Source organism: Zingiber officinale, chromosome 6A (assembly GCF_018446385.1).
Source record: "Zingiber officinale cultivar Zhangliang chromosome 6A, Zo_v1.1, whole genome shotgun sequence".
In the NCBI taxonomy this organism is placed as follows: domain Eukaryota; kingdom Viridiplantae; phylum Streptophyta; class Magnoliopsida; order Zingiberales; family Zingiberaceae; genus Zingiber; species Zingiber officinale.
In genome coordinates this window covers 113,863,497-113,885,463 of record NC_055997.1, presented here as the reverse complement: position 1 = coordinate 113,885,463, position 21,967 = coordinate 113,863,497, and the positions used below count along the sequence as shown (strand labels likewise).

Genomic DNA, 21,967 nt, shown 5'->3' with positions numbered 1-21,967 from the left:
GGCTGCAACGGTCAAATTTCCACGAAGGCCAGTCGACTGCATGTTTTGGCAGTCGACTGGTAGGCGGGTTTTTAACCCGTGGCCTATATAACCAAGCATTGGAAGCTTGGTTAAAGTTGACGAAATAGAGGTAGTTAACCCCTATTAGTAATCTACCAGTGCCATAGCCTCTCAAGAGTCCTTGGTGAAAGTTTGTGGCGAGGTTTCTCTACCCACAAGGAGCTACACGAGTTAGCCGGAGGTTTTCCGGGAGTCATCCACCGATGGATCGGGTTCGTCCACCTTACGGACAGCCGTGGAGTAGGAGCTTCATCTCCGAACCACGTTAAACAACGTGTCATTGGGTTTTCTTCTTGTTTATTGTTTTATAGGGTTAGTTTTTCTTTTGTTTGTTAGTATTTTTGTTTCCGCTGTGCACTAACAAGCGTAGGAAGCGACGATTTAGGTGAGACGCTATTCATCCCCCTCTAGCGAACGTCAAGGTCCTAACAAGAGGGTCGTCCAAGATTGCTTGGGAAAACTGTCGGTTAACCCGTTTGGGCAAATCATTAGCTCTTGGTGCTTTCCCTTTCCGTGCGTCTCGAACGGGCGTGTCGTCTAAAGAAGATCCTAGTTCCCTTTTCGCTCGACACTGTTCCTCTGATGGAGTCTAGAACAAGGTACGATGAAAGGGGATCGACCCATTATATTAGGCACCTCCCCATATATGCCGATCGACTTCTTATTCTGGTCCCGAACGGATACGTGTTCGGCCTGGTCTTTTGTATCCAGCCCGTTGACCTGCGGCTAACGCCGCAGGCTCATGTACCTGGCACTCGACTAATGCCTATTGCTGTTGTTACTCCACCATTTTCTATGCTCAGGCTTGTATCAACATATCCAGCTCCTCCTTTGTTAAAGTCACCGTGGTAAGTTGTCCAGCGTTCTCCATCTTCACATATTGGATGCAGGCTATGTTCCCACAGACGACGTCAATATGATCATGTCCGAAAATCGTGAATATGATTAGCTAGGGATGTGGCTTATGGGTTGACCGCGTGTAGAATCCGCTCCGCTCTACAACATAAGAAACGTCAATGCCGAGCTAGGTAAGGAGTTTCTAGCGTTGGCCCTCCGACACTAAAATCAGTCACCAGAAAGATGGAATGAAGTGGAGTAACAGTAACACAGACGTGAATAGTAAATAACGTCTATCTCCGTCGATATATAACCCCCTTTATATAATACTCTGGTGGGCAACACGCACGCTCCCCAAGGCATGGCCGTACTTTCCCAATCATCCCATGAAAGGACCTGTTAGGAAAGTGTCTTTGACACCATACCTTAACAAGTCATGCAAATCCCTGACGAGACAATGGAAGCTTCCGCCGTACGATCCCCCTGTTTATCATGTTTTGTGTCAGCGGCACTATCTCCCAGAAGGATTTCAAGAGACACGTCAATGATCCCGTTGCTCGGCCGAGCGGGGTTGCCGCTCGGCTGGGGACTCCTTCGCTTGGACAACTTTGGTGGCTCTTCCCTGCGACAGTTAGGTTCCGTATTTGGTCATTGCCTGATCGGGCAAGTGCTCCAGTCTAGATCCTCAATCCGTACTGAGCATTTGATGATTTAGTCGTAGCGTTCTGTTCGAACAAGCCATTCGCCGATCAGACCTTGCATACCTCGATCGGTAATTGTAATCAACCTCTACTCGAGCATTATAGGTGAGTCTATTGACTCCTTGATATTGACCATCTTAAATTTAATCTCCATGTTAAGTGCTCTCTTTACCCTTAACCCTCATTTGATGGATCCTTTTTATCGTCTCATCAATATGTACTTAGATTTTGGGTATGTGTTTCCTTTTTTTTTTTATATCAATTGGTCAATAGCTTTAAAATAATTGTTAATGTTTTAGATGAAAAACATTTTCAAAGAAATGATAAAATTTAAAAGCTAATAATGAACATTTTATTTTATAAAATAATTGTTATTATTGGTGGTTGATTGGCAATTAAATCAAACCAAAATTATGTAGAGGGTTTCTAATTGAATTAAATCTTATTTATGTATGAAATGAAGCAAAGAAATTATATGCGATTGAGATTGATGAATCGATTCAAAATCGAACGGACTGAATTGATTAAATTGAAATCATACAAATCAAAATTTTTTAGAACTAATTGAACTCATCAATCATTTAACAAAAACGGAACAAAGAGAATCGATAAACATTGATGAATTCAAATTAATATGCAACTATAGTTCAGTCGGTAATATAAGTTTATTTGTTTCAATCGAATTAAGAGTTTAAAAACTGATTTTTTAAAATAAAAAGTTAAATTTTTAAATAATCAAATGGAACTTTTTAGTTAGATTAGTTCGGTCAGGATTTAATCGAAGTTTTAGATGCAACTAGTTAATTGAAAACATAATTAATAAAAAAAATTAAAATATATCATAAAAATATTAAAATTGAATCCAACATGTTCTAAAATCTGCTTATTAAATTCATTTTTACCGAGCGGTCCTACGTCGTCAATCCGCGTTTGCTGTGTTATTGCCAACAGCCGATCGCTCATCTCTTCTTTCCCGCCGAAACCACGTCTTCTACTCCCGGTTCCCGCCAAACGACGAACCCTATACTTCCTCTGTCCGTTTCGCACTTACCTCCTCCGGCCACCTCGTCCTCCTCTCTCGCGAATCCATGGCTGCCTCCAAGAGTATCGATTACGAAGCCGAGAAAGGTATTCCCTCTGCCCCTTGTCCAAACCTCTATTGGGCCTTTTCGCAGTTCGATCTCACTTCCCTTCCCTTTACCTCTTGATTCCCGTTTAGCCCTCGCCAAGGATTTCCTCAGGAACTACTCCGACTCCCTAGGTGATCCCAAGTACCTCGATATACTGGTAACACCCGTCTCTTTCGTTTACTCCTCCGTGTCGATTGCCAATCCCTGAATTTTGTTTCTGTTGCTTGCAGCAAGATGCGGCCAACCGTAAGATGCGTGCGATCTATATCGACCTCGAGGACATTTATACTGTATTTTTTTTTCTTTTTCTTTTCATATCTCTAAGATCAAATTATAGGATTTGATTGGTTGCGGTGTTGGACAGTTCTGTAAGGATTCGGATGAGGATTTCTGGAATAGGGTAAAGCATAATACCCGGCGCTACATTAACTTGTTCGCGGAGGCCATTGACGAGATCATGCCTCAACCAACTGAGGTGTTCTCAGTCGATGAGGATTGTGATGTCCTGATGACGCAAAGGGTCGATGAAGGAGCAGATAGCCAAGATAACCTAGATCCGCTTAAGAAAATGCCTGCTGAGATCAAGCGTTTCTTGTAAGTCACTGCTTGTTATGGGACCTTTTCCCTTTAATTTTTTTTTTTGTAAATTCTTGTCAGTGGAGATCTGTTGTCTACATTTCTTATATGGGAGAAGGAGAAATTCTTTAGTTCGAAGGAGTTGAATTAGCAAATTTACTATGATAACAAACTTTGCTCAGAACTCTTTGTTCTAAAAAAGTAGATAATTTTAGACCCTTGATCAAGGAATTTTGTTAATGGTACACTTACCAACCTTATTCCCGCGCATTAAATGCTTCTTGTTTTTTTGATTAATTAAATTAACTCCATATTCTCCACAAAAATATCATTTTGAATTTCAGTGAAGTATATATAAGAGTTTCCAAGGACATGAAGAATGCATCCAAGGAGATCCCATCAACCATAAGAGAAGTCAAGGCAGAACATATTGGAGAACTCGTAATGATTTCTGGCATTATAACACGATGTTCAGATGTTAAACCTCTGATGCAAGTTGCTGTTTATACTTGTGAGGATTGTGGTTTCGAGATTTATCAGGTATAATATTCTGCACATTTGGTTATTTTGCAAAAGAGTAAAGAAATTTGACGAACTTTCAGTTTCTCATGTAGCTTCTGATTTTACTTTGTCTCGCACATAGTGTGATTGTTATCTAGGAAAGATGATAGGTATTAGTTCTCATTCAATACAGCAGTGTTGTGCACATTTCTTCTGGGAAGGATTATCAAAATGAGCATAGGTGATATGTTTTCACTGGAGGGAATGCTATTGCTTTAGAGATAGACAATTCTAGGAATTTTCCAAGTATCCTACTTTTTACATTGAACATGGTTTATATATCACTGATGGACTTTTTATCTTTCTAATTCCCTTTCTCTTAAAGTTTACTGATGATATTCCATCCATGCTATTTTTCCCTTTTTATTCACAAATTATTATTGTTGTAAACTAACTTCGTACCCAAATTTTTCATCCTTTACAACAAAGTTTGTGCATCCTTTTTAGAAGGATGATGCTAGAGGATGTTGTATAGAAGTCATCTGCTTTGGTGAATTCAATTTTTTTTTAATTTGTTGAACAATGATTTCTGTGTGGATTTCTATTTCGATGCTGAAATATTAGTTTGAATTGGAGACAGCTTTATATATCCTGTATAGTTACTGCCCTTAGTAATCATTTGTAATTCCATTTATTCTTCATTATTTTTCTGTGTTTTCACTGTCAGGAAGTGACTGCCCGCATTTTCATGCCTTTATTTGAATGCCCGTCAACCCGCTGCCAAATAAACAAGGCTAAAGGGAATCTCATACTTCAGCTAAGAGCTTCAAAGTTTTTAAGATTCCAAGAGGTAAGTTTCTTGTCTTATTATAGTAAGGAAACACCAAATTAATTAAAACAACAACAACAACTAAGCCTTGCCTTATCCCAATAGGTGGAGTTGTCTGAATAGATTAATTAGAACGTACAAAATAATTATGCTGAACTTGCACCATCGTTGCTCTTATATCAATGATTTAACAGATCAGGGTCTTTTTTCTCTGTCTTAGTTAAGGTAAAGAATCACCATTTCTGATGAAGGAAATTTAGTTAAATTAAAGTTCTTGACCTTTCATTTACTGAACTATTGGAACAGAAATGAGAAATTATCTGGGCCGAGGTCGCTAAAAAGCAGGAATGTTTATGAAATATTATTAACATTAGGCTACAAACTTTTGTATACTATTTGTTTTGGAGGAAACCTATGCTTGGTTACTTTGTTATGATTTTTCTTATGGATCTTTCTCTTCATGACTGGTCATCTTCTTCTGCACTCATCTTTGGCACAAATAGTTCACCTTTATCATTGTTCTATAAGTATTCAATTTTAATGGTTTGTATTAATATTTTGACCTATGCTTGTTTCTAACAAGGATTCCTTCGAGTATTTCTTTCCTTTTGTCATTTGTGGCTTTGCTTTGGAGTGGAGGAATATTGTCATATGTTCTTGTTGAAATGTGAAAATTTGCATTGTCTTTTCAATCTGTTAATCTTGGAATGGAATGGGATCCACCCCAATCAACATGGTACTAGTGTTAGGCCTGTAGTGAGGGTCCATACTGAAGCTAGGATGATCCACACTCATTTCTCCCACATCGACAAGTGTGGTGCTCCAAAATGACTGTTAAGAGCGTGTGTTGCTTCCATTTTTGGATGGAAAGATCTCTATCTCAATCAACATAACCTGATATAGACAGTTGCCAATATGCTTCATATGGCCTGAATTGCCCAAAATAATAGAAGTTTAACTATGATTTCATTGAATTGCTTTTTATGTTTAATGGCATGATCACAGATTGTCTAGTCTTAATGCCTTGTCTTTATATTCTTAGTTCATTTTTTTGTTGCATGTTCTTCATTGATGAACTAATTATTGTGTTTTACATGTAGGCAAGAATCCAAGAATTATCAGAACATGTCCCAAAAGGGCATATTCCTCGTTCTTTAACTGTTCATCTCAGAGGTGAACTTACCAGAAAGGTTAGCATATTTTGTCTTTTAATACCATGTGACGACTAAGATTTTTATATCCTACTTTTTATTTTTCTTCATTGAAAGGTTTTGAAATTTGTCCATACAATGTTATCTCTTCTCACATCTTTTTGGTGCCTCCATTTTCCATGATAGGTTTCCCCTGGTGACGTGGTTGAGTTGTCAGGAATTTTCCTTCCAATTCCTTACACGGGTTTCAGAGCCCTTCGTGCAGGTTTGGTTGCAGATACATACTTGGAGGCTATGTCCATTTCCCACTTCAAGAAGAAATATGAAGAGTAAGTTATTGTACCTTGAACATTATTTCATCTAACTTTCAATTTCTGAGATTTTACTCTTGCTGGGCTGTCTAGTTCTGGAGAACAAGATACATTCAATCGTCCCTGAACTAAGTTAGTTGAAACATGTGAACCTAGATATGCAATTCATTTATAAAATTTCATGTGTTGTTGCAATTGGAGATGTTGTGTTAAATACTAACCTTCATTATTAAAGCGTGAAAGTTTTTAAAAAAAAATTCAGCCATTCTTAAAATTTTTTTTTCCTAATTTTGTTTAATTATTTGATCTTTAAAACAGATATGAGCTTAAAGATAATGAACAGGAAGAGATCAGAAGACTAACTGAGGATGGTGATGTTTACAACAAATTGTCGAGGTCATTGGCACCAGAGATATTTGGTCATGAAGATGTCAAAAAGGCTCTTCTACTACTGCTTGTCGGTGCTCCACACCGTAAACTCGGTGATGGTATGAAGGTATGTGTGGAAAGTTGGAAACTAGTTATTGTAGTTGTCTTGACAGATAATCAGATAAACCTAGTGATTGGATTTCAATCATTTTCAGTCTTTGGAACTTGCGTCTTGTTTTGATACTATTTTAGCAGTACTATTTTTCCTAAATATTATGGCTTAAGAATTGAAATAAACTGCTTATGAATGTATCCTTCTTTTGCAATTGTATAAAAGATAATGTGATATCTTCTATTCAAATTTGAAGTCCTCATGATGTCTGATTCATTCACATGAAACCTTAGATTTATAATACCTTCTATGTGCAGATAAGAGGAGACCTCCATGTCTGTTTGATGGGAGATCCTGGAGTAGCAAAAAGTCAGTTGCTCAAACACATTATCAATGTGGCACCTAGGGGAGTGTATACTACAGGCCGAGGAAGTAGTGGTGTTGGTCTAACTGCAGCTGTTCAAAAAGATCCTGTTACAAATGAAATGGTACTCGAAGGAGGAGCACTGGTAGGCATTTGAAGTTATTGTAGTTAATCCTATTTTATAGGAACGTTTTATGTATCTTTTTTGTTATTATCAACTTCATTCTTCACTTCAAGGTAGTGAAATCATTGGTTGTCAGGTATTGGCTGATATGGGCATATGCGCAATTGACGAGTTTGATAAGATGGAAGAATCAGATCGAACAGCGATCCACGAAGTGATGGAGCAACAAACTGTAAGCATTGCAAAGGCTGGCATCACAACATCCCTTAATGCAAGAACAGCTGTTCTTGCTGCTGCAAATCCAGCTTGGTAAAGATTGAAAGTTTGATTTTGGTTCCAACAAAAGGTTTTGAGTTTTGACCACTTGTTACTTGAAATCTATGTTTTCAGGGGACGATATGATCTAAGGAGGACACCAGCAGAAAATATTAATCTTCCACCTGCCCTTTTGTCTCGTTTTGATCTCTTGTGGTTGATACTGGATCGTGCTGACATGGATAGTGATCTTGAGATGGCTAGACATGTCGTTCACGTGCATCAGCATTTTGAGTCACCTTCACTTGGATTCACACCACTTGAACCATCTATGTTAAGGTAATATTTCAAAATCTCTATCATTGTCCTTTAATGAAGCATCAAAGATGGAAGCCTACAATATTACTCTTTTGTTATTTATGGTTTAATTGTAGATTGTCCATGATATCTTGCACTTGCAATTAGAAGGAAAGCTATGACTTAATTGCTAGATTATCAAATTCTTGTTTGATACTTAGATTTTTGTTTGGTTTCTAGGAATGCTATAAGGAATAGAATAACTTTCACAATAATAAAATATCCTGTTCTACTTGTGATACTCGTACAATCTGCTTGGTTCGGTGTTTTCAAAATCTGACCAAATCAATTGGCTCATTGATTTACCCTCTATATTATGGACCTACTTAAATCTATTGACCTCCCCTAGCCTTAGCAATCCATTCGACTTGCTTGTCGTGTTTCTCCTAGTCGACTGATTGGTCCACCAATTTGATTTGAATATTTCCTGACCTAACCGTTTACCTATCTACCTTACGCACTTGCTTTGACTTGTCCAGTCGATCTGTTCAACTCGGTCAATTTGATCGATCTGCCCCACTTGGTAGCCTGACTAGTCTGATTGGCTCAATCAACTCATCATCATACTCAACCCATTTGGTTTGCCTAACTCAATTGACGCCAGGGCCTGTTCGACATGTCGGCTTGACCATCCTACTTGGCCTAGATGGACTTGTCTCTGGCACTCGTGTGACTTGACTAGCTTGATAGGTCCACTTGACTTGTCCTACCTGAATGATTTGTCCAGTTTGTCCAACTTAATCCATCCATTTGATTCGTTCTTGGTTTGGTCTTAATCCATCCATTTGACTCGATCTCGGTCTGCTATTCTTGTTCATGATACATCTTCTGTAGATGGTTGAATAAAATAATAGTTATTCCTAGAATAGGGTAAAAAAACAGTTATTCTTTGGGAATAAGGCATCATAATTCACAAAAACAAATATTTTTTATGACCAAATATAAAAGTATTTCATGGGAATTCATAAAGAATAGCAAGTGCACCATCAATATATTCATGCTCAGCAATGGAACATCAAATTCTTAATCACACTTCTAAAAAGTTCCTAAACTAGATCATAAATCGTTTCTTTCTTTGTTTGCAGATCATACATCTCTGCTGCAAGGAAAATCACTCCTTCCGTGCCAAAAGAACTGGAGGATTACATCGCCACTGCATATTCCAGCATCCGTCAAGAAGAAGCCAGATCAAATGCTCCACATTCTTACACAACCATCAGGACACTGCTTAGCATCATCCGAATATCCATTGTAAGATAACCTAATAAAAAGATCTCAAATGTCCCCAACTTTTTTTTTGTTTACACTTCCATTTTCTTTTAACATTTTGAAAATTTTCGATAATAGTTGAGTCCTTGTTCGAGTTTTGCAGGCTTTAGCTAGGCTTCGGTTTTCCAACACAGTGGCTCAAAGCGATGTCGACGAAGCACTACGTTTGATGCAAATGTCAAAGTTCTCATTGTATTCGGAGGATCGTCAGAAATCTGGTTTAGATGCCATCTCTGATATTTATTCAATTCTGCGAGATGAAGCTTCAAGGACCAGCACCATGGACGTCAGCTATACCCGAGCTCTAAACTGGATTTCCAGAAAGGTTAGTTATGATATTCTTCAAATACGTGTAGGAATATCTACGTTTTATATCAGTTCATGGGCTAGATTTGAAAAGGGAATATGTTAGTTTAGTTCTTGGAATATATTAAGTGGATCATGTTTTCATTCATAGCTTCAGTTTGCAAGAAGGTGATAGTTAAAATAGTTGAGAAATCTCCACAATGATAAATCCTCCAATTGTTTATGGAATGGATTTGTTATGGAAAATGATAATTAGTGTTTTGATATGAATAATTATTCCATTAAAATGCATAGGTATATTCCAGTAATAGTCTAATGAAATTGTTTTCTTTCCTAAAACACAAGCACAGTAATCATGAGTTTAAGCTCTTTGTCTTGTGACAATTATACAAACAGGGATATAGTGAAGTTCAGCTGAAGCAATGCCTGGAGGAATATGCGGCGCTCAATGTGTGGCAGATCCATCCTAATACCTTCGACATCCACTTCATCGATGCCTAACCAATGGCTACACGCAGAGATGAACAATCCAAGTTTGGGTGACTTTGAAGCCTTTAAAGTGTACTTGATTCTTCGTTGTGTTTCTGAAAAAATTGTTCTGATCAGCTACTCAAAGTAGAATGTATTTGGTTAGGGTTTGTAAGACTAGTTGAGGTAGAATGTTTAACCTGTCTGTGAATGGTGTAGTACGCTAACTAGGTTGAAATTGAAATTCACTAGTCAAATCCATTTGTTAAAATGTGCACATTTAGGGTCTAGTAAAAAAATGATCATAAAATTTAAAAATTATTAAAATAATTAATTTATTAAGATTTTCAATTTTCTAAAAGCTTCTTATGAAGGATAGATGGTGTTAGGCCCAGTTCGGATCCTCTGTCTCGAAATCTTTCTGTCCCATTGTCGATCGGACGGTCCAGATCACATCTCAAGGCATCATGGCATTTTTAAGATGTGTGTAATATTTTTGTGATGTGCCATGATGCCTTGAGATGTGATCTAGACCGTCCGATCGGCAGTGGAATATGGGGACAGAGAGGTTTCAGGACAGAGGATCCGAACTATGTTAGGCCAGGCCGGTGGAATTCTATACACCATGGTTAGTCTTTGGTGCTGATGTTTTTTTCCCTTTTCTGGTAAATAATACGACTCTACGAGATGGTTTAGGCCACTGAAAGAATCTTGCTCCTGCGAGCATATAGAAATTGGGCGTGCTTCAGCATTGGCTTGAAAGGCAATGAAGGACAAATAAGATGATCATAATTCAAAATCCCAATGAAAACTATTCTGAAGGTCAACCGCTAAGTATGCATAAATTATGCTTTCAATTTAATTCGATAGGAGAACTAAATGAAGTTTACCTCCAGCATTAATCGGGCAAAACCTAGACAAGCCCAACACTTGCATTATAAAAAAAACAAATAGCCTCCAAATTATTCACACCATTCTTGTTGGCAACCCCAAAACTTAAGGACGACGAAAACCCTAAAACCGCTGAAATAATACTGCAGATGCTACCATACTAATTGAGGTTAGGTTAGCAAACAAAATGATATAGGAGGAGGTTCAAATTAGATTTTTTAAATAGTTATTCATTAAATTTTATTTTTTAATTATATTTAATTTTATCATAAATCTTAACAACCAAATCTTGTTAATGAATTTATCATAAATTTTAGAAAATAAATTCAGTTGATTATTTTTCCGTTTAGATTTTTTTTAGAGTTTTGAAAGCTATATAAACTTATGCTTAGATGATGTTAAGACAAATTATTTTGATATTGAATCAATTAATTTCGCTTAAACCACATTTCGACTACTTCTTTTTTATTCTTCTATTTCCGCTCTTGTTTTTTTCCAAAAGATTTTTATAAAACCTAACTTGGGCTACTTGTATTTCTCTCTTATTTTCTTGTTAATTTCTTTGACACATCATGCCCCAGAATAATCTATATTCTGCTCGGCGTCACAAAAGATTTTTGTAAAACCTAACTTGGGCTACTTGTATTTCTCTCTTGTTTTCTTGCTAATTTCTCTGACACATCACGCCCCAGAATAATCTATATTCTGCTCGGCGTCACAAAAACTTGCGATCCATGTGAGGACAAAGCTATTGAAGCAATAACAAATGTGTTTCTTTATGGATACAATAGATTCAACCTTTGGTACGTGCTTACAGATGGTCTGGAACTTAGAAAAGAAGGCTTAAGTTTAAGACTACAATTTGATGTAAATGCCTCTCATATGAAGAAAGCCAGCAGCAAGACACCAAAATAAAATCTCCAGTAAAACAAACGCCAAAGTCCCCCATCTCTTGGACTGGAAGATGGTTTGGAACATCGACTCTGTCAGATTTACCTGTGAAGGATGTCATTTGCCATAAGATATCAAACACAAAGGATGGTAGCAAATTTCTCACAAAGAAAGAGTTTCCTTCCTTCCTATCTACTATTTTGGATAATCAAAGTTGGGTCTTGGAAAGATGAACATTCACACAGTACTCTTCGAAGCAAAAAGGAGTTTGCATAAGTCAGAAGTTTCCTAAAGAATAATCAAAACTAGAATCTTGGATACGAGTAAATGAACAGATTTTTCCCAGAAGAAATAATAGAAGCAGAGATGAACAAAGAAAGTTCTTGCAAAGCATTTTATGATATATAACATTAGCTAAAATAGTTAAAGAAACAGAAAAAAATACCAGGTTGTTTTCAGGTGAATGCCAATAGAACCCTTGAACGAACGCTGGAAACAGTTCAGAGGCAGCTAAAATATAAACAATAAGTGCATTCATTCCCATCCACTGAAACAAAATAAAAGGTCTTTTGAACTTCTGAACATCAACCTGTCATATACAAACTGAAATGTCAACATATGTGTTCGGATGGATGTCTCTAAAATGTAAACAATGAAAAAAATTATAAAGAAGCAAATTGACATATATCATAGAGCCATCCACATTTGGTTATTCCAGATGAGTTGACAGATCAACTAATTCAAATAAAATTGAAGCATCCAACAATAAACCACAAACATAGGGGTGGAAAAAACCTATTCAATGCATGTCTCAACCCAAAATTTGGATTATGTTGGTTTCAGGTTGGTTAACAAATCCAAGAATATTTATATATTTGTATCTTAGATTGGATACGAATATTTAATTGAAAATGCCAATCAATTCAACCTGAATTAATGCCATATAACTATATGTATGTCATTAATTCAAAATTCTATGGGTTTTTGGCTTTTAATATGAAAATAAAACCTATTACATGAAATAAGTTCTTTTGATGTAACTTAAAAACCAACTATAGACCCGACCCAACTGAGCTATCCTGGGTTCGGTCAAAACTACTGTATTTGTTTCCGGATACAGTTTCACATCAAGTTTCTTTGATCCAAAAAACGCAAGTCGGGCCAAATTTTGGTTGAGTACCAACCCAATCAGACCCACATCCTCTCCTAGTTACATAGCATATTTTATACTCAAAAGAGTACTAGTTGCATTGACGAAGATAGCAGATAATATATACATGGAACAAGTACATAGTCTTGCAGATAATATATAAATAGAGCAAGATACAAAAGGAACTCACAATGAAGTACATCAGAATAAAAAGGAAGCCTGAAACTCCTGTGGTCAAGAACATGTAGCTCAATGTGTATAATGGCTTGCTAAAAGGCATGCCTACAAAAAAAAAATATCAAAATAGAGCCAATGAGATGATCTATGAATCTATCCCAACAATAGGACGTACTACCTATTAACTGCACCAAAAAACCACAGATCACTAGTAAAATTGATGTGCTGGTCCACAGCAGCATTCTTTGAGCATGGCTCTGAAAAATGTTCAGCCACATAATTATATAAAGAAAGAGTTTATATGTGTCTCACACTGTAATCATTCCAAAGAAAGATCTCCATTAAGACAAGCAATTAGATCATACCTTAAGATGAACTATGAGATGACCAAAATGCAATCCAGCAAAACATGTTACAGCAGCCATCAGTGAACTGAGAATGTCCAAGGAAAGACAATAGCATTCAGTATTGATATTGAGTCACTCGCTTGTACATAAGATGTGTCGTGGAAGATGTATAGTGAATAAATTTGTTCTTGCTGCTATATTAATATGACAGATACTCTATGGAAGAAGCCAGTTTCTTGATTTGTCAAGGATTTAGTTTCTAGTTTCTCAGTCTGTATACAACTTAACAAACCTTAACAGACCCTCAGGATCAAATGGAGCAAGGCACCAACTGGGTGAGTTTTCTGGGAGTGGTCCGTAATCAGGAGAATTAACACTGCACTCCTGCAGAACAAGGGGGTACAAGTTTTTGGGTAAGCAAAATATGATTATTTGCATTTGACAAATGTCAACTACAAAAAATGAGGTGAGAAAATGCTGATTACTATTTAAAGTCACCATCAGGGAACTACCTTTGTCCTTTTATATACTGGATTATGATAAAGGTGACTTTGTCCAAGAAATTTTCGATCAATCAAACCAACAACATTGCAAGGAGGGTCAAAACTACCCCTCACTCCACATTGAACCTATAGCAACACAATGTAGGTTTCATCTGTTATTAGATTATCTATTCAATAGAGTGTTGATCAGAGAGTATGGAAACACATGCCACTGCATGTGACTACCAGACAACAAGAATAGGCTAGTCCAAGAAAACCGCTATATTAATCATAAAATTTATATCAAGATGATAGATGCTTAAACTTTCTAGTAATCAGGAAGTCAAACTGCAAATTCTAAATTAACAGTTTTTGTTGTGGTTACATAAAAGGGAATTGGTAGAGTGGAATTGTTTCCTGGAGCTTCAAACTCCCAGCTTGGGACATAAAGACCCAAAAGCAAACTAACATAAGTGGCAGACAGTAGTATCGCAACGATCCTGTAAACAAAGAAAGAAATGAATACATCAGCATCTGTATAGTGCACCCTTAAAATAATTGGTAGAATAATTTCCTCTAAATTATAACTCATAGTTAGCAACAAGTAGCTATGAACGAAAATATAGTAAGGATATCACAATTTGTTTTTGTTTTTGTTTAACGAATGAATAGTTTCCACTTTTAGAATACTAGGAGAGCAGGCTTAAATTAAGAGGCTCTTCGACACGACATTATTCATCATAATGAGCCCATATTCCTGTAGGCATGCTTCATAAAAGAGAAAAGTTGAGCATGAATTTAAATTTTGATATTTACACAATTAAATTTTTTTCCCAAAACTAAGTTGAATTCAGGGAAACTAAATGGTACCATACGATACATGTAGTTTACCCCTAAAAGTTGGAATCTGCAAGTGCCATTCACAAAAGCACATATTAATGTTATGCTGCAGTTTATGAAAGTCAGCTAATAAATAGTATTATAGTTGATTGTGATTGGTGAACACTAGTAGGAATTAGGACAGCTGCCACACCTTTAGGTATCTGCTTTAACCTGAAGTTAAGCTGGAGAATCTAGTAAGCACAACTAGTGTTTTCAATAAACTCATTGCCCCTGTAACCTTGTTAGGCTCTTGATACTTCAGGACAAAGGGAAGAAAGGCCTTTGTCTGTCATGCCAAGCCAGGAGTTTCATATTATAGATATTTCTGGTTTAATTAGATTAGTTGATGAAGCTTAAGAATGCATAGGTAAGTGTTTGAAGAAAAGAAGCAGATGGCATCAACTATGTTACTAAGCATCCAAAATGTCTCGCAATACAAATGTTAAGTACTATAAAAGGACTACAAATAACTGACCATTCTATGTAATATTTCTTCACATATGACACTGTGGAATCCACACAAACGTTGCTAACAAGCCAGACCTCACATAATGCTGCTAAGAGATATGCAATAGATATCCTCTAGGAAATTAAAAAAAAAAAAATCATAATCAGAAAGTTTGCTTGCAACAAAAATGTAAAATTTGACACGAAATGCTAATAATTAACAACTAATTTAGGAAGTAACATATCATCTCAAATGCCTACTATAAGAACATAAAAGGGTGTTCACAAATGTAAATTTCACTTCCAGTTTGTGCAAAGGAAAGCATTTAGAACAATTTCCTTTAATCAAATATATTGGCCCAGCATATTCTCAACAAGGTTAAAGCACACAGATAAATATAACAATAAACTTGAGAAGAAAAAAAATGCTAACAAACTTAACAATTCAACTTAACCAATTTTAACCTCTAGAATCTAGAATGATTACAGGATGAAGGCGGGAACTGTATTATTTCCAGAAAAAAAAAACTGCAATGAACAATACCTTTGTGGATATTTTTTAATTGTGGTAATTGAATTTTTAAGGGAGTAACTGTATTGGAAAAACTAGCATAATCACTTTTGATAGAAAATTTCACATGTTAGCAACATATACATATGTTTGAAAAAGAAAGGTTAAAAAACTAGATAAAACAAAATATCTTAAACATTTATACTATTCCAATAATATCTAACTAAATCATACAACTTATGTAACTCAAATAACAAAAAAATGTTTGAAAAAAAAAACTATTAGACACAAGCATAAACAATTGAAACTTAAGGTAACCACAATGCCTTTCTCTGTATTTACCTGCAATATGCCAAACCAGCGTATTCGATCTAAATCGACTCCATATGTCAAATTATTACGGCCATGGAAGTATCCACCTTAAATCAAAAGCATATGAATAAGAACAAAAAATTACAAAGAAGAATATATGACTAGTTGCTACTGTTGGATATATGTGAATGGAAAAGGAGAAAGGAGACTCCTTTGTATATGGGTTTAGTCTCACATTGGAAGTTTCAGGGCATTATGCTTGGTTTATATTGTTGCACATGCATTGATAATGTGAGCAAAAGCATGGGGAGAAGCTCTCTCTCTCTCACGCGTGGATGCGCACGGGGTGCAAATATTTAATTCGGCCATTGAATACTGCAAGGGTCTAAGCTCATATATAAGGAGGTTGTGACCAAGAGCAAGAGAAACAGAGCTAATAGCAAAGATTTTTCTCCACCTTCGTTCCCCCAAATCCTCTCTTCGTCGAGCATTTCTGCACAGTGATTTGCCCGTGATAGTAATCGGGTACTTTCTCAGTTCCCTACGAACAACCGGTGCCCCCAAATCTTCTTTTCTCTAGTAGGGGTTAAGTACTTGGGAGTCTCAAGTCGGGAGTCTGTACTTGGGACTGTTAGTTGCTACTGGGAATATCGTACCGGTTCCCTGTACAAAAATTTTGTACAAATCCTGAACCATTCCTAACAACCTATTGTGTTCTTTAGAAATTAAATTTGGAATCGCAAACGGAACTTAACATTATTGATTCCAAATTCAACTTATTTATTCTTAGTGGTTTGGACTTGGAACGCAAACGATGCTTAACATTATTGATCCAAATTCACCCATGTTACAAATTCAATTAAATATTAATTTCAGAGATTGACTTCCAGGTTAAACATGGCGAGGCACTAGGCCTTCTTGGGTATGGGAGCATCCACCACTTCCTAGACAAAGCCTTTCAACGAAATTCAATATTTAATTTCCTTATAGTAACCCTAGATTTAACCAAAAAGAACAATCGAATCACAAGTTCGAAAAAAAAACAAAAGAAACACAAACTCGAATCACAACCTAGAATCATATGCCTCTTGTGTTTCGTATTTCAAAATCTATACAAAGAAAACTAGTATGATGCTGAATAAAATTACTAGTTATACCTTTCTTTGTAAGCAACAACCTCTTGATCTTCTATCGTATTCCTCTTCTTATCTCAGACGTTGTGTGGGCAACGATCTACCGAGACGAGAACCACCACCACCTTCCTCCTTGCAAGTTTCGGCCACCAACCTTCAAGCTCCAAGGGATGCTAGAAACAAAGCCTTCTATCTCTCCTTCTTCCTCTAACAAGATTCGGCCACCACCAAGCTCCTTGAGATGAGATGCTGCCGGCCACCAAGGAAGAAGAATAGGAGAAGATGAAGGATGAGAGGGTCAACCACACCACCAAGGAATAGAAGAGAGGAATACTAGAATATGTGTTGTGAGGTGAGGCATCTCTACCCTCTCTTTTATATTCCTTGGTCTTGACAAATAAGGAAAGTTTAATAAATAAAATTTCCTTATATTCCTTGCCAATGTTTAAGAAGGAAAATTTAATTAAAATTTCATTATCAAACCTCTAATGGTCGGCCACCTTAATCCCTCCAAACAAGGAATGTTTAAATCACAAAATTAAAACTTCCTAATTTGTTTCCGGAAATTTAAAATAAAAATTTCTCTATTAAAAATTCCCTTCATGGTTGGTCATAAAAGGAAACTTTTATAAATTAAAATCTCTCTATTAAAACATGAGGATGATTTACAAAAAGGAAAGTTTTCTCTAAAATTAAATTCTTCCTTTCAATCTACAAATAAGGAAAGATATCAAATCTTTTCTTAATCTTTTGTAGAAACTATAAAAGGAAACATTTAATTTTAAAACTCTCTTTTAAATCATGAGGATGGTTATAAAAAAGAAAAGTTTTATCAAAAATTAAAATCTTTCTTTTAACTACAATTAAGGAAATATATCAAACCTTTCACTTAATCTTTTGTAGAAAGCTATAAAAGGAAAGATTTAAATTTTAAACTCTCTTTTAAAATCATGGTTTCCACATAAGAAAAGATTTTTTTAAAAAAAATCCTTTTATGTTATTTTGGCCGGCCCACCTAGCTTGAGCTCCAAGCAAGGGTCGGCCACTAACTTGCACCCATTAGCCTTGTTTTGGCCGACCCTAGCTTAGGCTCCAAGCTAGCTTGGACGGCCACCTTAAGGTGGGTAGAAAGCAGGTATTTGGTGGATATAAAACTTTATAAATAAGAGACTACGATAGGGACCGAGAGGAGGAATTAGTTTTGGTCTCCCGATGAATTTGAGCTTCCCGTGTTCGCCCCGAACACAACTCGAGTTCATCAATAATAACTTATACCACTAAAGAGTTATTATTGAACTACCGCACCAATCCCAAATTACATTTTGGGCTCCTTATCATGAGTGTGTTAATCTCCCTGTGTTTAAGATATCGAATGTCCACTAATTAAATAAGTTACTGACAATATCTAGCTCCAAGAGTAGTACCACTCAACCTTATTGTCATGTCGGACTAAATCCACCTGCAGGGTTTACATGACAATCCTTATGAGCTCCTCTTGGGGACATTATCAACCTAGATTACTAGGACACAGTTTCCTTCTATAATCAATAGCACACACTATAAATAATATCATTTCCCAACTTATCGGGCCTCTTGATTTATCGAACTAAAACTCATCCATTGATAAGTCAAAGAAATAAATACTAGATATATGTGTTTGTTATTATATCAAGATTAAGAGCACACACTTCCATAATAACAAAGGTCTTGTTCTTTTATTCAGTCAGTATAAAAAGAACTTACCTTAATTGGTCCTGCTCAATATACTTAGAGCGTACTAGTGTAATTTTATAGTTAAGATAAACTAATACCAAATTACACTACGACTATTCCAATGGTTTGTTCCTTTCCATCTTAGTCGTGAGCTACTGTTTATAATTTATAAGGAATTGATAACACAATCTTCTGTGTATGACACCATACACCATGTTATCTACAATATAAATTAATTGAACAACTACACTTAGCATATAAATGTAGACATTTGACCAATGTGATTCTTTATTTCAAAATAAAATGTTTATAAAAGGCTAGGCTTTTAATATACACTCTAACAGGGAGTCTGCACTTGGACTTTGTACTCCAGAGTTTACACTTGAACTATGCACTCGGGAGTTTGCACTCTAGCATACAAGATAGCCCAATTTTCCAGCAAACTCAGCCATCCCGCCAGTCGGGACTCTCCAATCGAGATTCTCGGATTCTCTAGTCAGGATCCTCCAGTCGGGATCCTCTAGTCGGGAGCCTCCAGTCGGGATCCTCTAGTCAGGAGCCTCCAGTCGGGACTTTGTACTCGGGAGTTTCAGGTCAGGAGTCTGTACTCGAGAGTCTGCACTTGGACTTTGACTCGGGAGTCTGCACTTGGACTTTGACTCGGGAGTCTACACTCGGACTATCCACTCGGGAGTTTGCACTCTAGCATACAAGACAGCCCGATTTTTCAGCAAACTCAGTCATCCCGAGCAGCTCTTCCTCTCTGCTCAGGTTAACTCAACGTATAAGTGTGATTTGATTTGTAATTTCAATTTGGACTACTACTCCTCTATCTCTGGCTAGATTGTCCGACAGCTACATCAATAGGAAGGAGGAAACAGAGATGCTACAACTTGGGCAAAACTAAAAGGACTGCTACAGAAATGTAACTGCGTGTGCAGTAACGTTCAGATGCAATATAGGATGAAGAATGTGCATGGAAAACTGATAGTCAGATTAGGAAGTTAGATGCACCCTGCAGCAGTAAACCCAAGAGGAATAGATTTGTCGTCCTCAACAGAACCTTCTTCGTGGCAACCACCTTGCTTGGAGTTCTCTGCATAAATCCTTAGAACTGGTTAGACGTTGCAGCAAAAATAACTCTTTGGAGAGAACCAAAATAATTATAATAGTCCAACAAATGCATGAAGCTAGAATTGACACCGAAAAAATATGAACGGGGCAATCAAACAAGTAAAACTAAGAGTTGAAATCGAGGGTTAAACACCCGACTGTGTAGGTAGGAACGGCAAGGACTTCTAAAGAAGTAAAATTTAGGATGATTTAGGGCAGAAAAAAAATGGGAATTCCCCCTTGCGCACCTTAAAAACCAAAGCGACCGAAATGCCAACGCCGAAGAGAAAGAAGGGCATGACAAAATCTGCCAGAGTGACACCGAACCATGGCGCATGATTGATCGAAGGAAACGCCCCACCGGCATCGTCCACGAGAATCATCAGCTGGGGAACAGAAGCACAGACACCGCACATCATCATCGTCAAACAACGACAGAGACGAATAAAAAAAAATTGGACTTCGGGAAGATGATGAAAACCCAAGATAGTGTAAGTTTATCACACCGCGACGGTGAATCCGCGGAATACGTCCAGAGAGGCGAGCCTCCGCTGACTGGAATTGGCGGAAAGGTCGGCGGCGCAGTTGGGGGGAGGCGAAGGCGATGGGCTGATCTCATCGCCACCGGCAGCGAGGGGAGCGGAGGAGGAGTTGGTGGTGGCGGGACATTGGAGGAGAGGAGTTCGGTCGGTTTGCTCGACCGCGACGACGATGGACTCCATAGCTATGCTATTGGTGGTTGGTTTCGAAGGAGAGAAGAAATGACTCGTGCTGCGTTTACTTGGAAAGAAGTTGGAAAAGAAAAAAAATAATAAATGTTTTTTTTTCAGTTTGCCCCTCTAAGCTGACTTCCATTTTTCAAAATACTTCTCGCAGTTTTAAAAATAAACCAATTCGAAGATCTAAAGAAAGTCTCGTCTCTAATTATGAGCGTGTGTTTTTTTTTTTTTCACGCCAAACAAAAACAATAAAAGCAACTGAAATAGATAAATGAAATAGCAATTGTTTATCTATGAGACCATAATAAACAATCTCCCAAAGGCTTCCATAATTTAGTGTCAAAATTATGCTCTCATCTTAAATAAGAATGATAGCATGTGTCATCTTATACGAGTAATTGTGGTGACATTCAACCTGAACTAGCGGCGGATTCAAAAATTCAAATATAGAGGAGTGGTCATGATAAACAAAGGATAGTATCCTCCATCTCCACCGATAAAATCCCATAATACTAAGGGTTTCATCGCCAACAAGAGGAGGCGACCGCCGATGCCGCCCCCCACTGGATCCGCCCTTACCTAAACCCAGAGGATTTAATATGACCAAAACTTTTTTTCTTATTTTCTCTAACAACTTTTCTCTTTTTCTTTAAAATTTTCTCTTCTCTCTCCTTTGATTACATATAATAATCATTTTTGTATTATTTTTTTAAAACCAGTATTAAGGTGGTATAACTGCTACAAACATATAACAATTATTAACTATTATATTGTAACAATTACTACACAATAACTACTATAACGTGTAGAAGTTACTATGTAGTAATAACTATTATGTATAGTAGTTATTGTGTAATAATTACTACAACATGTAGCAGTTACTGTATAGTAATGTAATAGTTGTTACAACATATAGTAATTACTATGTAGTAGATATTACAACGTGCAGCAGTTACTACATAGTAGTTGTTACAACATATAATAACTACACTATTTTGATGTTAGTTTTTAAAAATTAGCACCACAACTATTGTTGTATGTCATCACAAGAGAGAGAAGTGAGAATTTTAAAGCAATGTGAGAAAAATTATATGCAGATAAGAGAAAAAAATTATTACATATTGATAAAAGAGATATTACAAAAAATAAATTTTAGCCATATCATCAAATGTTGTCCATGGTCACTCACATAAGATTGGCGCGGGGTATGAAAACTAAAGTAGCACTTATTCCATGAAACTATAACAATATATCCTTAAGCACGGTGCAACGATAAAGTTTTGATAAATTCATAAAGTAGTATAGTTCAAAACCCAATTAGGGCAAGGTTAGGCTGCTGGATAAATTACTAAAAGTATTTTCGAATTTACCTGATAGACAAAACATAAAATAATACATCATCCTCCGTGATTAATTGAGTTTGTAAAAGTTTATATACCTTAATTATCCCAAAAAACAAAAAAAAAAAAACAATAACAT

The 21,967-nt window shown here is 36.6% G+C and overlaps 2 protein-coding genes across 3 annotated transcripts; one reads left to right on the top strand and one right to left on the bottom strand.

Annotated features, from left to right (window-relative positions):
* Positions 1-2,575: 2,575 nt before the first annotated feature.
* Positions 2,576-9,977, top strand: LOC121997536 (DNA replication licensing factor MCM7-like). The gene is made up of 15 exons (XM_042552006.1): positions 2,576-2,726; positions 2,818-2,885; positions 2,959-3,018; positions 3,093-3,322; positions 3,649-3,844; positions 4,533-4,655; positions 5,735-5,824; positions 5,972-6,114; positions 6,415-6,592; positions 6,895-7,086; positions 7,202-7,374; positions 7,456-7,659; positions 8,763-8,928; positions 9,050-9,271; positions 9,649-9,977. Exons 1-15 carry the CDS (start codon positions 2,687-2,689, stop codon positions 9,751-9,753), a joined length of 2,190 nt encoding a protein of 729 aa, XP_042407940.1. The 5' UTR covers positions 2,576-2,686; the 3' UTR covers positions 9,754-9,977.
* Positions 9,978-11,362: 1,385 nt separating this feature from the next.
* Positions 11,363-20,538, bottom strand: LOC121997534 (heparan-alpha-glucosaminide N-acetyltransferase-like). 2 transcript variants are annotated; one of them, XM_042552004.1, is made up of 13 exons: positions 20,276-20,538; positions 20,018-20,155; positions 19,671-19,752; positions 15,841-15,917; positions 15,016-15,122; positions 14,044-14,158; positions 13,689-13,805; positions 13,469-13,560; positions 13,195-13,261; positions 13,008-13,086; positions 12,843-12,934; positions 11,948-12,091; positions 11,363-11,607 (listed from the first exon to the last, which is right to left on the bottom strand). In XM_042552004.1, exons 1-13 carry the CDS (start codon positions 20,489-20,491, stop codon positions 11,467-11,469), a joined length of 1,467 nt encoding a protein of 488 aa, XP_042407938.1. In that variant the 5' UTR covers positions 20,492-20,538; the 3' UTR covers positions 11,363-11,466. The 2 variants fall into 2 exon arrangements, with proteins under 2 accessions (XP_042407938.1, XP_042407939.1); XM_042552005.1 differs by lacking the exon at positions 13,689-13,805.
* Between the last annotated feature and the right edge of the window lie 1,429 nt (positions 20,539-21,967).